This window comes from Glycine soja, chromosome 4 (genome assembly GCF_004193775.1).
Source record: "Glycine soja cultivar W05 chromosome 4, ASM419377v2, whole genome shotgun sequence".
Taxonomy (NCBI): domain Eukaryota; kingdom Viridiplantae; phylum Streptophyta; class Magnoliopsida; order Fabales; family Fabaceae; genus Glycine; species Glycine soja.
In genome coordinates, this window is record NC_041005.1 from 51,580,047 (window position 1) to 51,591,891 (window position 11,845).

Sequence of the window (11,845 nt, forward strand, 5' to 3'; positions counted from 1 at the left end):
CTTCCTATACCATGTTTCTTGCACCTTTTTAAGTTTTCGGAAAGGCTTATCCAAAAAAAAAAGTAATTTTACATTCCAAATCAAGTACAGGAAGTAATTGCGGGAGTGCAGGATGCAGTTGCCATAGCCCAATACCAATTTTCAACCTCAGAACGTAGGCAATTGCTTCCTGCACTTCCAGAATTGCTTCTGGATCAGCAATATGGGAGGTGTAGAAAAAAAAAACCCAGAACTTATTTAGAGAACCAGTATGCAAAAGCCCAAATTCTGTAATTAACGTCCAAGCCGAACCCCAACGAGAGCCACAAGGCTTTGCACAGGACCAAGTTTGCTTCGGTGTAATAAGCCCAAGTTATAAGATAGACAAATAGAAAGCCCATGAGAAAGCCCAGGAGGAGTAGCGCGAAAGGATGAATTGAATTTGAATTTGATGTGTTGTTGAGTGGAATTTTAGAATTAGAAGGGAATAGAAATGCGGTGGAGACTGCTCCTACTCCTCCATGGATGGGAAGCCTAACCCGGATTCCTCCTCCACGGACCTCCTCCGCGACGTTCAAGCCGCCTTGAAACGACACCGTCCTCTCGGTCCCTACACTCCCTTTCACTCACTCAATTCCTATTTCGCTTTTCAAATCTCTTATTAGGGTTTCTCCTTACTCCCCTTTTCAGGTACAATGCAGTCCAATTGCATAAGGCCAAAGCGCCCGCTACTTCCTCAAAGAAGAGCATCAAACATTTCTTCTTCTTCCGATGCCACCAATTCTCAAGAAGAAGCTTCTTCCAAGGATTCGCTTATAACCGTCGTCCCTGCTCAAAACCTAGACGCTCAGAAGAAAGTCCAGTTTTCAGCTCGAAGCAACGCTGCCTTGCAGGGTAACTTTTTTTTTTTTATGTTGTTCTGCTTTTTGCGTATTCCGAATTTGTTGCTGTCATTTCCTGCGATGTGTTTTAATTTACAGATGGAAAGGCCACTGAGTTGGAGAATTTATCTTCTCACATGAGTTCGCTTGGATTCGCAGAAATGGAGTGGGTTGAAGGCAGTCAAATTGAATCATCCTCATCGTCGTCGCTTGGATGCATCCAGCTGGAGAATGTTCTGCAGGCAGGGTTTGACGCGAGTTTGAAATGTGAGAGTGGAGTGAGTTCCGTGCTACCAAAGAGAAGTTTGGTTACCCAGGATCATTTGCAGCAATTCAGAAGTTTTTTGAGTCAGCCCGCGACACAATCTTCGGTGGTGGGACCTTCTTGTGCTACAACTACCTCGGTTCATTCTACTTCAGCACCAATGCTAAATTCAGCAACACGATATTCTCATTTGCGTCAAGATGGTGGCTCAAGTGTGGCTGCTGAGCCTTTGGGGGAGGTTAATGCTAATCCTTGTCCTATAACTGAAGGGGTTGTGAAATCGGTTGATGTTTCCATAAAAGAAACGAATAGAATGTCGGTTGATCGGGGGGCAGAAGCTGAAGTCCGAGCTTCCGGTTCTTGTATTGATGATGCAGGGTTGTTATCTAAGGGGAGCAATCGATCTAAGGAGCAACAAGGGGGTGTGTTGAAGGAATCTGGCAATTCTAAATATACTTCTTGTGATGATGCGAAAGGGAAAGAGGCTGTGGATGTTGTCACTGTACAAACACAGGCTCCACTTCCCACAACCATAACCTCATCTTCAGATATGAAGTTGGGGTCTTCTAAGGAGGAAAAACGTGAGAAGACTGCAAGTAGTAAAGGTGCATCGGGTACCCGGAAAAGAACTTATGACCCTGATTTGTTTTTCAAAGTCAACGGCAAGCTTTATCAGCGTCTTGGCAAGATAGGTAGTGGTGGAAGCAGTGAGGTGCACAAAGTGATCTCATCGGACTGTAGGATATATGCACTTAAAAAGATCAAGCTCAAGGGACGTGATTATGCTACTGCATATGGGTTTTGTCAAGAAATTGAGTATCTAAATAGGCTGAAGGGAAAGGATAACATCATACAGCTTATAGATTACGAGGTACTATCCTCAATGACATATTTCTGTTATGATACTTTGCAGTTCTTGCTGTTAGTTATTTCTGATTCATAACTCTCTTGGATGTCTGAGGAAGAGGATACAGTGTATAACCAGTTTTGTCTACATACTCTTCATTTTTTGGGGTCTTGTGCTGTATACATTTTTAGAAAGAAAAAAAAAAGGATTTTCTTTTGAGTTGATTTTTGTGTGTGGTGTATGGAAAATATTTCTTTATTGATGTTCTAGTGTAGTTTACTTTTACTCAATCACTCAATTTTGTGATTAGGTGACTGACAAGGCTTTACTTGAGGAAGTTATGAAAGGCTCCTTCAGTAATAAGGATGGCCGGGTCAAGGATGATGGATGTATATACATGGTGCTTGAATATGGGGAAATCGATTTGGCTCACATGTTGTCTCAGAAGTGGAAGGAACTGGATGGAAACAACAAAACTATAGACGAGAACTGGCTTCGATTTCATTGGCAGGTTTCAAATTCTATCATGTATCCTGGAAAATGGTTTATCATTTCTTTGAACCTGTGTGTTCCATTCCATATAACTACTTTTTTGCCTTCTTTGATCCATCATTGAAATTTCTAGTGCTTGGATTATCCAGAAAGAATGTAAATAACACTTCGATGTCTATATCCCCATCTTCTATGTGTTCTGGCTGCTTAATCAATTTATCACATTTTACATAACATTTGAGAAGTAGTTATCTATTTGTTTTGGGAGGAGGCGTGATCAATTGAAGTCTCATTCACATATCATCACTCGTAATCAGATTGAAACGATCTCTCACACTTGCTGCCATTTTTCTCCATTTCCTTTCTGGAATGTGTTTTTTTTTTCCTCTTGCCTCTGCCAATGTAAATTACCTGAGATCGTTCTGGTGACACCTTTTGCAGCAAATTCTTCTAGCTGTCAACACTATTCATGAGGAACGAATTGTGCACTCAGACTTGAAGCCAGCTAACTTCCTCCTTGTCAAAGGTTCCCTAAAACTGATTGATTTTGGTATAGCCAAAGCAATAATGAGTGACACAACCAACATCCAACGGGATTCACAGGTGATGCTTGTTTTCCACCTCTTTTTTTTTCTAATTTTGACTCACTTGTGTATATGCTATGATTGAACTGGTTATCTCTCTTACCTTGTAGCTTTATGTTGCTTTTTCACTATGCATGTCTCTCTTGCATCACTAAATGCAGTGCACAATTGCATGGTGTATGCAGTACACAATTGCATGGTGTATGCATTGCATTAAGTGGTTTTAGTGAGGGTGGTTAAGTTATATTTAGTAGCCTTCCCTTGCATGTATGGTTTGTTCTGCCTTACAAATAAATTGCAATTTCAGATGAGTTCTAAAGAAAGCAATTTTTCAGTAATGCTTTGGTCAAATTGACCCCCTCATTGGTTGTGATGGTAATGCTATAAGTTTTTTCGACTCAAGTCCAATTGTTTTTCCTATCATGTGTTCTGATTTTTAGAATTTAGAATAGACAAAAATAATGGTTATTGCAATTGTGAAATATTTTAGCTTTTAAAATAGATTTTTCAGACCTCTTACTGTCTTATTTAAAAGCAGTTTTGGATTCAAGAATGATTTAATCATCATACTTCTTTGTCGGATAGGAATCTGGTAGAATAGAACATTATCGTTTTGGTTTACCAATTCAGGTGATTTTACTGCAAGGACTTAAGTTGCTCTTTTTTGCATGACCAGTTCAGTTCTCTATTAAATTGATATGTTTACTGATTGAATGCTTAGAGATTGAAGTCCTACACATAAGATAGGTCCTCGGGTGCATTTTAGTGCAGCAGCTGGATAATTACAATTTCATTACTGTTCTTCTAGGCTCTTTTTAAGTAGTTAAAACATTATAAGATACTCCCTCCGTCCTCTAATTATAAAAAATTTTCAACTAATTTACTCTAGTTAAGAAAAGTAATTAATTTAATTCATCACATTAAATCTGTCCTCTAAAACTACTTTTTTCTTATCTGTCTATCCACTTAATTGTTTCTCATTAATGTTTGGAGAGAGAATAGTTAAGTAAGGATATATAGGGAATAAAATGATTAATGCATCTAGAAATTAGAAAAAAACCTTATAAAAAAGAACAAACAAATTTCTAAAAAGGATCTTATAATTAGGGATAGAGGGAGTAGGATCAACCAAAATAGAAAAACCATGACAAATAGTTTGAGTAAATCTTCAAAACATACACAGTGGCAAACTTTGAAGTATTTTCCCAGGCTTAAAAAGAAAGACCGCATATTAAATAACAGTTCGGCATTTCCTTAAAAATAGGTGAAATTTTAAGAACGAATTTTATTTAAAAATTACATAAAAAACTTCTTTTAACTTTTCATCTAAACTTCCTTGTACTTATTACTTAAAGGTGTTTTGAACTCTTGTAGGTGGGCACTCTAAGTTACATGTCTCCAGAAGCATTTTTGTGTAACGAGACTGATGCGAATGGAAACATCATAAAGTGTGGCCGACCATCAGATATCTGGTCCCTGGGCTGCATCCTTTATCAAATGGTATATGGGAGGACACCTTTTTCTGATTACAAGACATTTTGGGCGAAATTCAAAGTTATAACAGATCCAAATCATAAAATTACGTATGAACCAGTTTCAAACCCATGGCTTTTGGATCTTATGAAGAGGTGTCTAGCATGGGATCGCAATCAAAGGTGGAGAATTCCTCAGCTACTCCAACATCCTTTTCTTGTTCCTCCTGTACCATCTAATCCATCTTTGCCCCAAGATCATACCTGTAAATTGCTACAACTTATTTCTGAAACTTGTACATATGACCCTGAAGCAACCCAACTGTGTAGTCAGCTCCAACGGCTTCTTAGTGACCCACTTGAGAAAACAACTTGCTCACTATATTCACGAGATCAACAGCTAAAACTGCTGTCCCAAATGTCAGAACTCTGTATTCAGCTGCACGAACGTTTGACAAATATTGAAAACAAGTAGATGATCAGGGAAGATAGTGAGTTGATCAGTGGGTGTTCAAATTTTTGCGCCTTTTGTTTAACATATTTTCTACAATCACGATTTTTGCATACTCTAAATTTTCTTCCCACCTTACACCTCTATCTCTTATTTTTCCATTGCATCTCCCTTATTTATCACTTTCTTTCGTTATCTTCCTCCCAAATTGCAGGTGTGGAAAAGTCTTAGTATTTTCTTTGATGTAATTTTTCTAAGTCATTCCACATTTCACGGGTTGACAGTTCACTGGGTGGCATTGTGTGTATTTCCTATTATTCAGATTGGGTTAAAATGTGAAGTGAATCTATTTAGTACAGGTCTTGTATAAATTTTGTGATGTGAGACTTCAAATAAACAAATCATGCGTGTAGATTTTTCTAAAAAAATATGGTTCATGTATCTTTTCAGGTTTAAAACATTCACGTTGGCAAAAAGATATAAAAAAGCGGAAAAAAAGAGGCACCCTTCCTACCAATAGAAAGTAAATTGTCCCATAATTCCCATCCATCTCTTTGGCCGTTAGCAATTCATCCGATTGAGATTCATGCGACTCACTGAGCAACTAGGCAAGCACTAATGAAAACACCTATTAATCCTTTTTGTGTGATTCAGTTTTAATGACTAGCTTGTACAAACAGCAGAGCAACTGTAATCATCAACTTGTTATTCTACTATTCTATAGAGCACAATTTGTAAGATGCTTAGGCACGGGCTTCTTCCAACTTCATCATCAAGAGGTCCTTATTAAAAGGTGTATTTGTGCCATTCTACTACTCTTTAGAGGAAAATTTGTAAGAAGCTTCAGTACGGGCTTCTTCCAACTTCATCAAGAGGTCCTTCATGAAAGGTGTATTTGTGCCATGAGTAATCCGTAGTATATCCACGGCCTTGGTCAGTGATTTAACAGCTTCCTCTGTGTCTCCAAGATACCTATATCAAAACCATTAAACAAAAATAACAAGTCTGCTTCGACCAGGATGGCTGGGTACATATTTGGATTAATTTGATTTTGATTGTTCGTGTTCATATTTTTTGTTGTAATCCAAATATGTATTGCTAGATCATTAAAAAAAATTAATTATCACAACTTGCTAAGGCTAACATCTTTACTGATGCATATACACATAATTGGATGTTGAGTACACCAAGTATATTTTATGTAAAAAACTATTTTATTTCAATTATCAGTATAAAAAATTTAGTTTTTGACATGTCAAATAAGGTAGTTTCTAGTTTTTGACATTTTAATACTCAACAGATAAAAGCTTCAGTTGAAAGATGCTTACCATTCTAGTTTTCCACAAGTATAATATTGCAAGCCAGGCAGAGGGTGAACAGCTGGATACACTCCTGCAATGAAGTAAACTTTTAAAGCAATACTGAAACTACTGAAAAGATCAATGAATTGGAATCTCATTGTGACGTCATTTACTAAGGATCCAAGTTCAGCATGACACACTTTGATAGAATGGTATGGTCAATTTGCAATATGCTAAAGCTTCTGTCCAGTGTTCCAGCTCCATTAGTGACTGCAGAGGACAAAATGTCATATTTTTAGATCCATTATTCCAGAGTTGAAGCATAAATTATTGCTTCAATGGACAGTAGTGTTCATTTTTACATGCTCCTTGATGCAAAGATAGGAGACAGCAGAAGACAAGTAGAGAGGTTTTAATTGATAAATGACTAAATGAGTCTACTAATAAAAAAGAATTAAAGAGCAGTTACACAAACTTTGGATACATATGAAGGAGACAAACTTCATTTGTCATATCAAGACATGTGGTACACTATTCACATGGTCATCCAAAACAGAATGTAAACCAATCCATATTAATTAACTAGTATGAGTAGTATCTAATATATTTCAGTGACCACTCAACAGCAAGAGAATTTGTTTGCACTGAAAAGGCACAAGTAACATCTAGTCATCTACATGCATAGAATAAATCTCCATAGGAATTGTGTTAGATAAAGAATGTATGGCAAGGTTGAGCTTGATATCGTCAAGCAAGATATATTAACAAGGGAATAAGAATAAAGAATAAAAATGTAAAATAGATAGAGAACTACAAGGAGGAGCTTACCTTCAAAATCTTCTCCCTAGTATGCATCAAGTTGATTGATAAAGGATGAAAGAGTTCTGTTTGCAGCTTCTCAATCCTTTTATATATGGAAATAGCTTCTTGATAATCTACAAATAGTCAAGGATTTGACTTCATGGACATAAACTGAAAATCCATTTTATGTGCACATGGATCATGTCTATCGGGGGGAGGAGAAAGATGAGAAGATTGGAATGCAAAAGGAAAATAGTTATAATTTTTTGTCAGAAACATTAAAGGATACTGCAAGTGGCAGAGGGCTTAGAAGCATCTTCAGATAGCAATTTAATTTCAGTTGTAATTCTCTTTATCTCCTCCTTGTCCCTAACTAGTCCACAACCTTGGCATTGGAATCCTTTCCCATCTTCAAAATTTTGGCAGATTAAAAAATCAAAATAAGGTCATTGGTAAGAAAGAAATAAAAACACTGGCAGGTTGTCTATCTTTGATCTCACTCTTGTTCATAAAGGGGATGATGTACCATCAAACTATAAAATCAATAGCCAGTAAAAGATTATAAAGTTCCCCTTCAGCTACTGGAACATTTATACAGGCATAGGTTACGTACCAGTTGTACGAAGCAAGAAACCACCACATTTTTCACTTTTGCATTTGTATCCTTCTAGAATTGCACTTTCTTGGATATCATCATACTGACCCTGCAAAACTAACTTAACTGAATTAGCCAATGAACACAAGCCTAAAAGAAAATATCCCAGATTAAGTATAGCAAGTACCACTTTAGAACAGCGAGGACATGTACAAGTGAATAGGTACTGCTCTTTGAGAGCCTTCTGTCGAGTCATAGTGCTTTCAGCAGTCTCTATGTAACTTATCAGCACCTTGAAACATAAAGAAATGTGTATTGAACATGATCTGGAAAAGAATAAAGATATCATGCAACATCTTCCAAATAGTTTTAAATTGACACTATCATCATCTATTGGATATGAGATCTGCCCCAACCCAAAAAGTTTCTAAGCACAAAAGAAAAAGTTGCAACTGCCAATCAAGTCAATTAGAGAAATGCATGTTGTGCTAATAGCCAGAAAATTAAGCAGAGTTAGAGTAGTAAACATGGAACTGCTGTAACTGTGTAAATTAAAAACTACAAAGATTTGTAGCTGCTGGCTCTGGACAGGACAAAATAGTTGTAGATGTAGCAAATTAAAACAGGAAGCAGTGTCAAGCCAAAGTTGTCTAGTGCTCAAGCAACCCAAAGAATGAATTTTCCTCATAATACATATCATATTAAGGGTGATTCAACAATAGAATTGGGATTTGGGGTCAAAAGTGGTATTGACAGTTTGACACCAATTTTGACTTTACCCATATTTAGGCTGAACTAAACAAATTTGGTTTTTCATCCACCAAATCTTAATCAACCATTTGACTAAGCCATTTACCATTTATCAATAAAAGCAACCACTTGTTATTTAAATGTAGGAATTCATTTGTATCTTAGAGTTGACCATTATATCAATACAAGTTCTATCTGAAATTTGAAAATTTAATAAGCAGTACCATTGATACCACACATACAATGAAAGCTTAAATATTAAATTACCTTAAAATGGTCTACTTTTCCTCATAAAGTTGCGTGAGTTTTATTTTTTTGGCATTAATTAGCCACATATCCTATATTTTCAATAAATTTGTAGGAGCATCAATTGCACCTCTGATAGTCTAACTTCCATTTATATAGTCTACGGTCAAAATGGTAGTTACAAAAACAGTGGAGATGTCTTAGAGAACAATGATATTAGACATATAGAAAATATAAGAAGCTAAGCATGAGCATTTATGATTACAGAGATACAGAACAAGCTACAACACAGGAGAGGACTATTGTGAAACAAGATGGTTAAATCCTAATTTTCTGCCAAGCTTTTCTGAGTTTGCATAAATGATCCTCAAATGACGTTTCTTCTCTATAAACAATTGAACTAATATTGCAAGTTAAAACTTCGACTTAGGCAAGAAAATAAATACATACCTCAGTACCTGAGGGTATATGCTGCACCGCACGTACCAAAGCTGAGCTTCCCTCAAAAACCAACACAGAATTGGGCAAACAGCTAGATGGTACAATCAAGATTAGAACACTAACAAGAAATAAGATATAATAATATATACATTTATTGGGATGAGGGCGGGGAGTAGACTAAGTAGTTACCTGTGATTGATGATGGAAATAACAGGATACAATCCTGTTCCCACAGGTCTCAACTCACTGTCACAAATGGTATGCGCATTACATGCAAACTGCAGGATTAGAAAGATCAGGCCTTAGAACAGCTTTGTCAGAGTCGAATCCACATAAAAAAGACCCTATCTAAAACAAATATGTCTAAATCCACATGCACATAACCTTTTTGTCAAAGGAGAGTGCTGTGTGTGATTTACATGAGAACAATTTATAACAGTTGCAACAAATGATTTAGGTATAGGAGCATAAGACCTTAGAAAAATTTTCAGCAATCTCTTTTATATTGATTCCTGGCCATTCTAGTATGGAGTTTACAAGATTAGCCATCTGTGCATAAAGCACCAGCTGCTCCTCTGTGATGTCAGACATGTCTTCATGGAAGTGAATGTTAGAAAGAACAATTATCATAGAAAAGAAAATGGACAAAACTCTAAGAATGCGTTTGGATAGAGAATTTTAACTGAGGAAAGAAATTTATCAGAGAATTTGAATTTTTGTAATTTAGAATTCATTGTTTGGATGCTTTTTATGAAGAATTTAAAATTTTGGAATTTTAAAATAGAATTTTAAACAACTAAAAATCTGGAATTTCAATTTCCTTCTAAAAGATGAGAAATTGAAATTTTCTTCTTACAGTTTTCTTCAAGAAACATTGTGTGAGCTCCTAAAATATTGATCGAGTGAGAGCATAGAGGAACACGTATAACTAGCACACCAACCATATCTTCTCTTTTTTTTCATTCATTTTTTTCATCCTCATAATTTTAATTTTTTTATCCAAATACAAAATTTTGAAAATAAAAGAATTTCAATTGAAGTATTTGAAATTCTTAGAATTTAAAATTTTTCATAATTTTAAATTTCTCCATCCAAACACACTCTAAGTTAATTTCATTAAACTTTCAGTAAAAATAGTAATAAAAAGGATACGAGCCACTAATGCCTCCACCAAGTTGTAGTTGTCCATTGCAGTGCTTGGGATGATCTGGCAATAAAACAAAAAATAAAATTCTCTTACAGCTGATCAATGTTCATATCAGTGGTTGAAAAAATCTTTCTGAATACACAGAAGAAACTTTTCAAAGCCACAAAAAGGAATTTTAAGGATAAGTCATCAAAAGGAAGTTTATGAAGGCAAATGTGAGTGCAACTGAATATAGAAATTAAGCTGTTTGGAATCTATGTAAGCTCCAGTTGTATTGGAACTAACTTCCTCCATGTCAATCTTATGAGATTGTGAAATTAGCTACTTTGATTGCTAAATCAATAATACAGTCAATGACTAAGGCCTCCATTTCAAGGGAGAAAAGGTCATAATGTAAGAAGCAGCTACTACTTTATTGCAGCAATACCTTATCATTTTGCAACTTCCTCCGAAGATAAAGTCTGAGCATCAGGCGTATGGATGGTGTGAGAGATTTTCTCTTGTATTTGTGGAGGCTGGAGAGGACCTCACACTCAAGACGATGCAGCTTCCACTCTGACCTCTGAACAACATTAAAAAGAACAGTAAATAAGAATACAGCAACAGTTACACTTATTTATGTTTATCCTTCAAACCTGACATGCGGTTCCACAATAGAATGCAAGTTGGCAACGCGAGCACCTGCTAAGGACGTTGTTATTAATTGTAGTGAAACATCCATCGCACCTTTTCTGGGGGGAGACCGAGGAGTTGTTTGGAACACAAACGTAAGGCTCTTGGCTTATAATCACTTCCCCTGCAACACCAAACCAAACACGCATTCATCTTCTGCGAGGGCAAATTGGGAAAGACGAAAAGTATCTTCAACTGAAACCTGGATAGAAATCCCTAGTGGCCAAGAGAGAACGACCCTTTTCTGGGAGGGTTGAGAGTGATAATTTGCGATTCTGCAGACCACTTTGCAAATCCTCCATTGCAACGCTCACTTGAGTCCTATGCAAAAAACAAAACAAAAATAGGTTTTGTTTATCATTTCAATGTCTATTAGGATAAATATAATTTTTTTGAAAAAATCGTCTGCATAAATATATGAAAACTCACAATAAATTGAATTTAGATAGTTGAATAACTGCTTATAGGTCGAATAAATAATTGGTTTAATTGCTGTAAAAAAAATTGGTCTAATGGTTCATTTAGTTTCTATACTTTAAAATATTATCTTTTAATCTCTATACATATCATTTTTATTCTTATTCTTTGTTTGTAAAATCTGAAGAGGACTAAAATATGTGTGTAGGCAAGGACGGATGTACATGTAAGTCTTTCCTATTTTTTTTAGTTTTAATTTATTTTAACTGTATAATATTTTTTTTATTTAAGTGTTATTTATATTTTTTATAAAATGATCAGTTATTTTTTATAGTCTCATTATAAAGATAATTTCAACATTTGTAGACAAATATTCTATTTCTCTTTTTATAATTTTTATTGTAGAAATATTATATTTTTTCTCTTTTAAAACAAAATATTTGGGTTTCATTTTTTTAATATATTTTTCTTTTTATAATTCATTGCTACTTAAAGGATATATAC

The 11,845-nt window shown here is 35.5% G+C and overlaps 2 protein-coding genes across 4 annotated transcripts; one reads left to right on the forward strand and one right to left on the reverse strand.

Annotated features, from left to right (window-relative positions):
* The first annotated feature begins 443 nt into the window (after positions 1 to 443).
* Positions 444 to 5,259, forward strand: LOC114410454 (probable serine/threonine-protein kinase mps1). Of its 2 annotated transcripts, none has more exons than XM_028374400.1 (6): positions 444 to 585; positions 670 to 873; positions 960 to 1,996; positions 2,283 to 2,483; positions 2,906 to 3,067; positions 4,423 to 5,259. In XM_028374400.1, the coding sequence occupies exons 1-6, from the start codon at positions 501 to 503 to the stop codon at positions 4,993 to 4,995; spliced, it is 2,262 nt and encodes a 753-aa protein (XP_028230201.1). In that variant the 5' UTR covers positions 444 to 500; the 3' UTR covers positions 4,996 to 5,259. The 2 variants fall into 2 exon arrangements, with proteins under 2 accessions (XP_028230201.1, XP_028230202.1); XM_028374401.1 differs by having other exon boundaries at positions 1,020 to 1,996.
* A 105-nt stretch (positions 5,260 to 5,364) lies between these two features.
* On the reverse strand, positions 5,365 to 11,288 carry LOC114410455 (histone-lysine N-methyltransferase ASHR1). Of its 2 annotated transcripts, XM_028374402.1 has the most exons (14): positions 11,127 to 11,288; positions 10,888 to 11,048; positions 10,680 to 10,814; positions 10,258 to 10,312; positions 9,580 to 9,698; positions 9,295 to 9,383; positions 9,115 to 9,196; positions 7,856 to 7,960; positions 7,687 to 7,777; positions 7,363 to 7,482; positions 7,101 to 7,207; positions 6,473 to 6,542; positions 6,300 to 6,363; positions 5,365 to 5,943 (listed from the first exon to the last, which is right to left on the reverse strand). In XM_028374402.1, exons 1-14 carry the CDS (start codon positions 11,224 to 11,226, stop codon positions 5,784 to 5,786), a joined length of 1,458 nt encoding a protein of 485 aa, XP_028230203.1. In that variant the 5' UTR covers positions 11,227 to 11,288; the 3' UTR covers positions 5,365 to 5,783. The 2 variants fall into 2 exon arrangements, with proteins under 2 accessions (XP_028230203.1, XP_028230204.1); XM_028374403.1 differs by lacking the exon at positions 7,363 to 7,482.
* Positions 11,289 to 11,845: the final 557 nt, after the last annotated feature.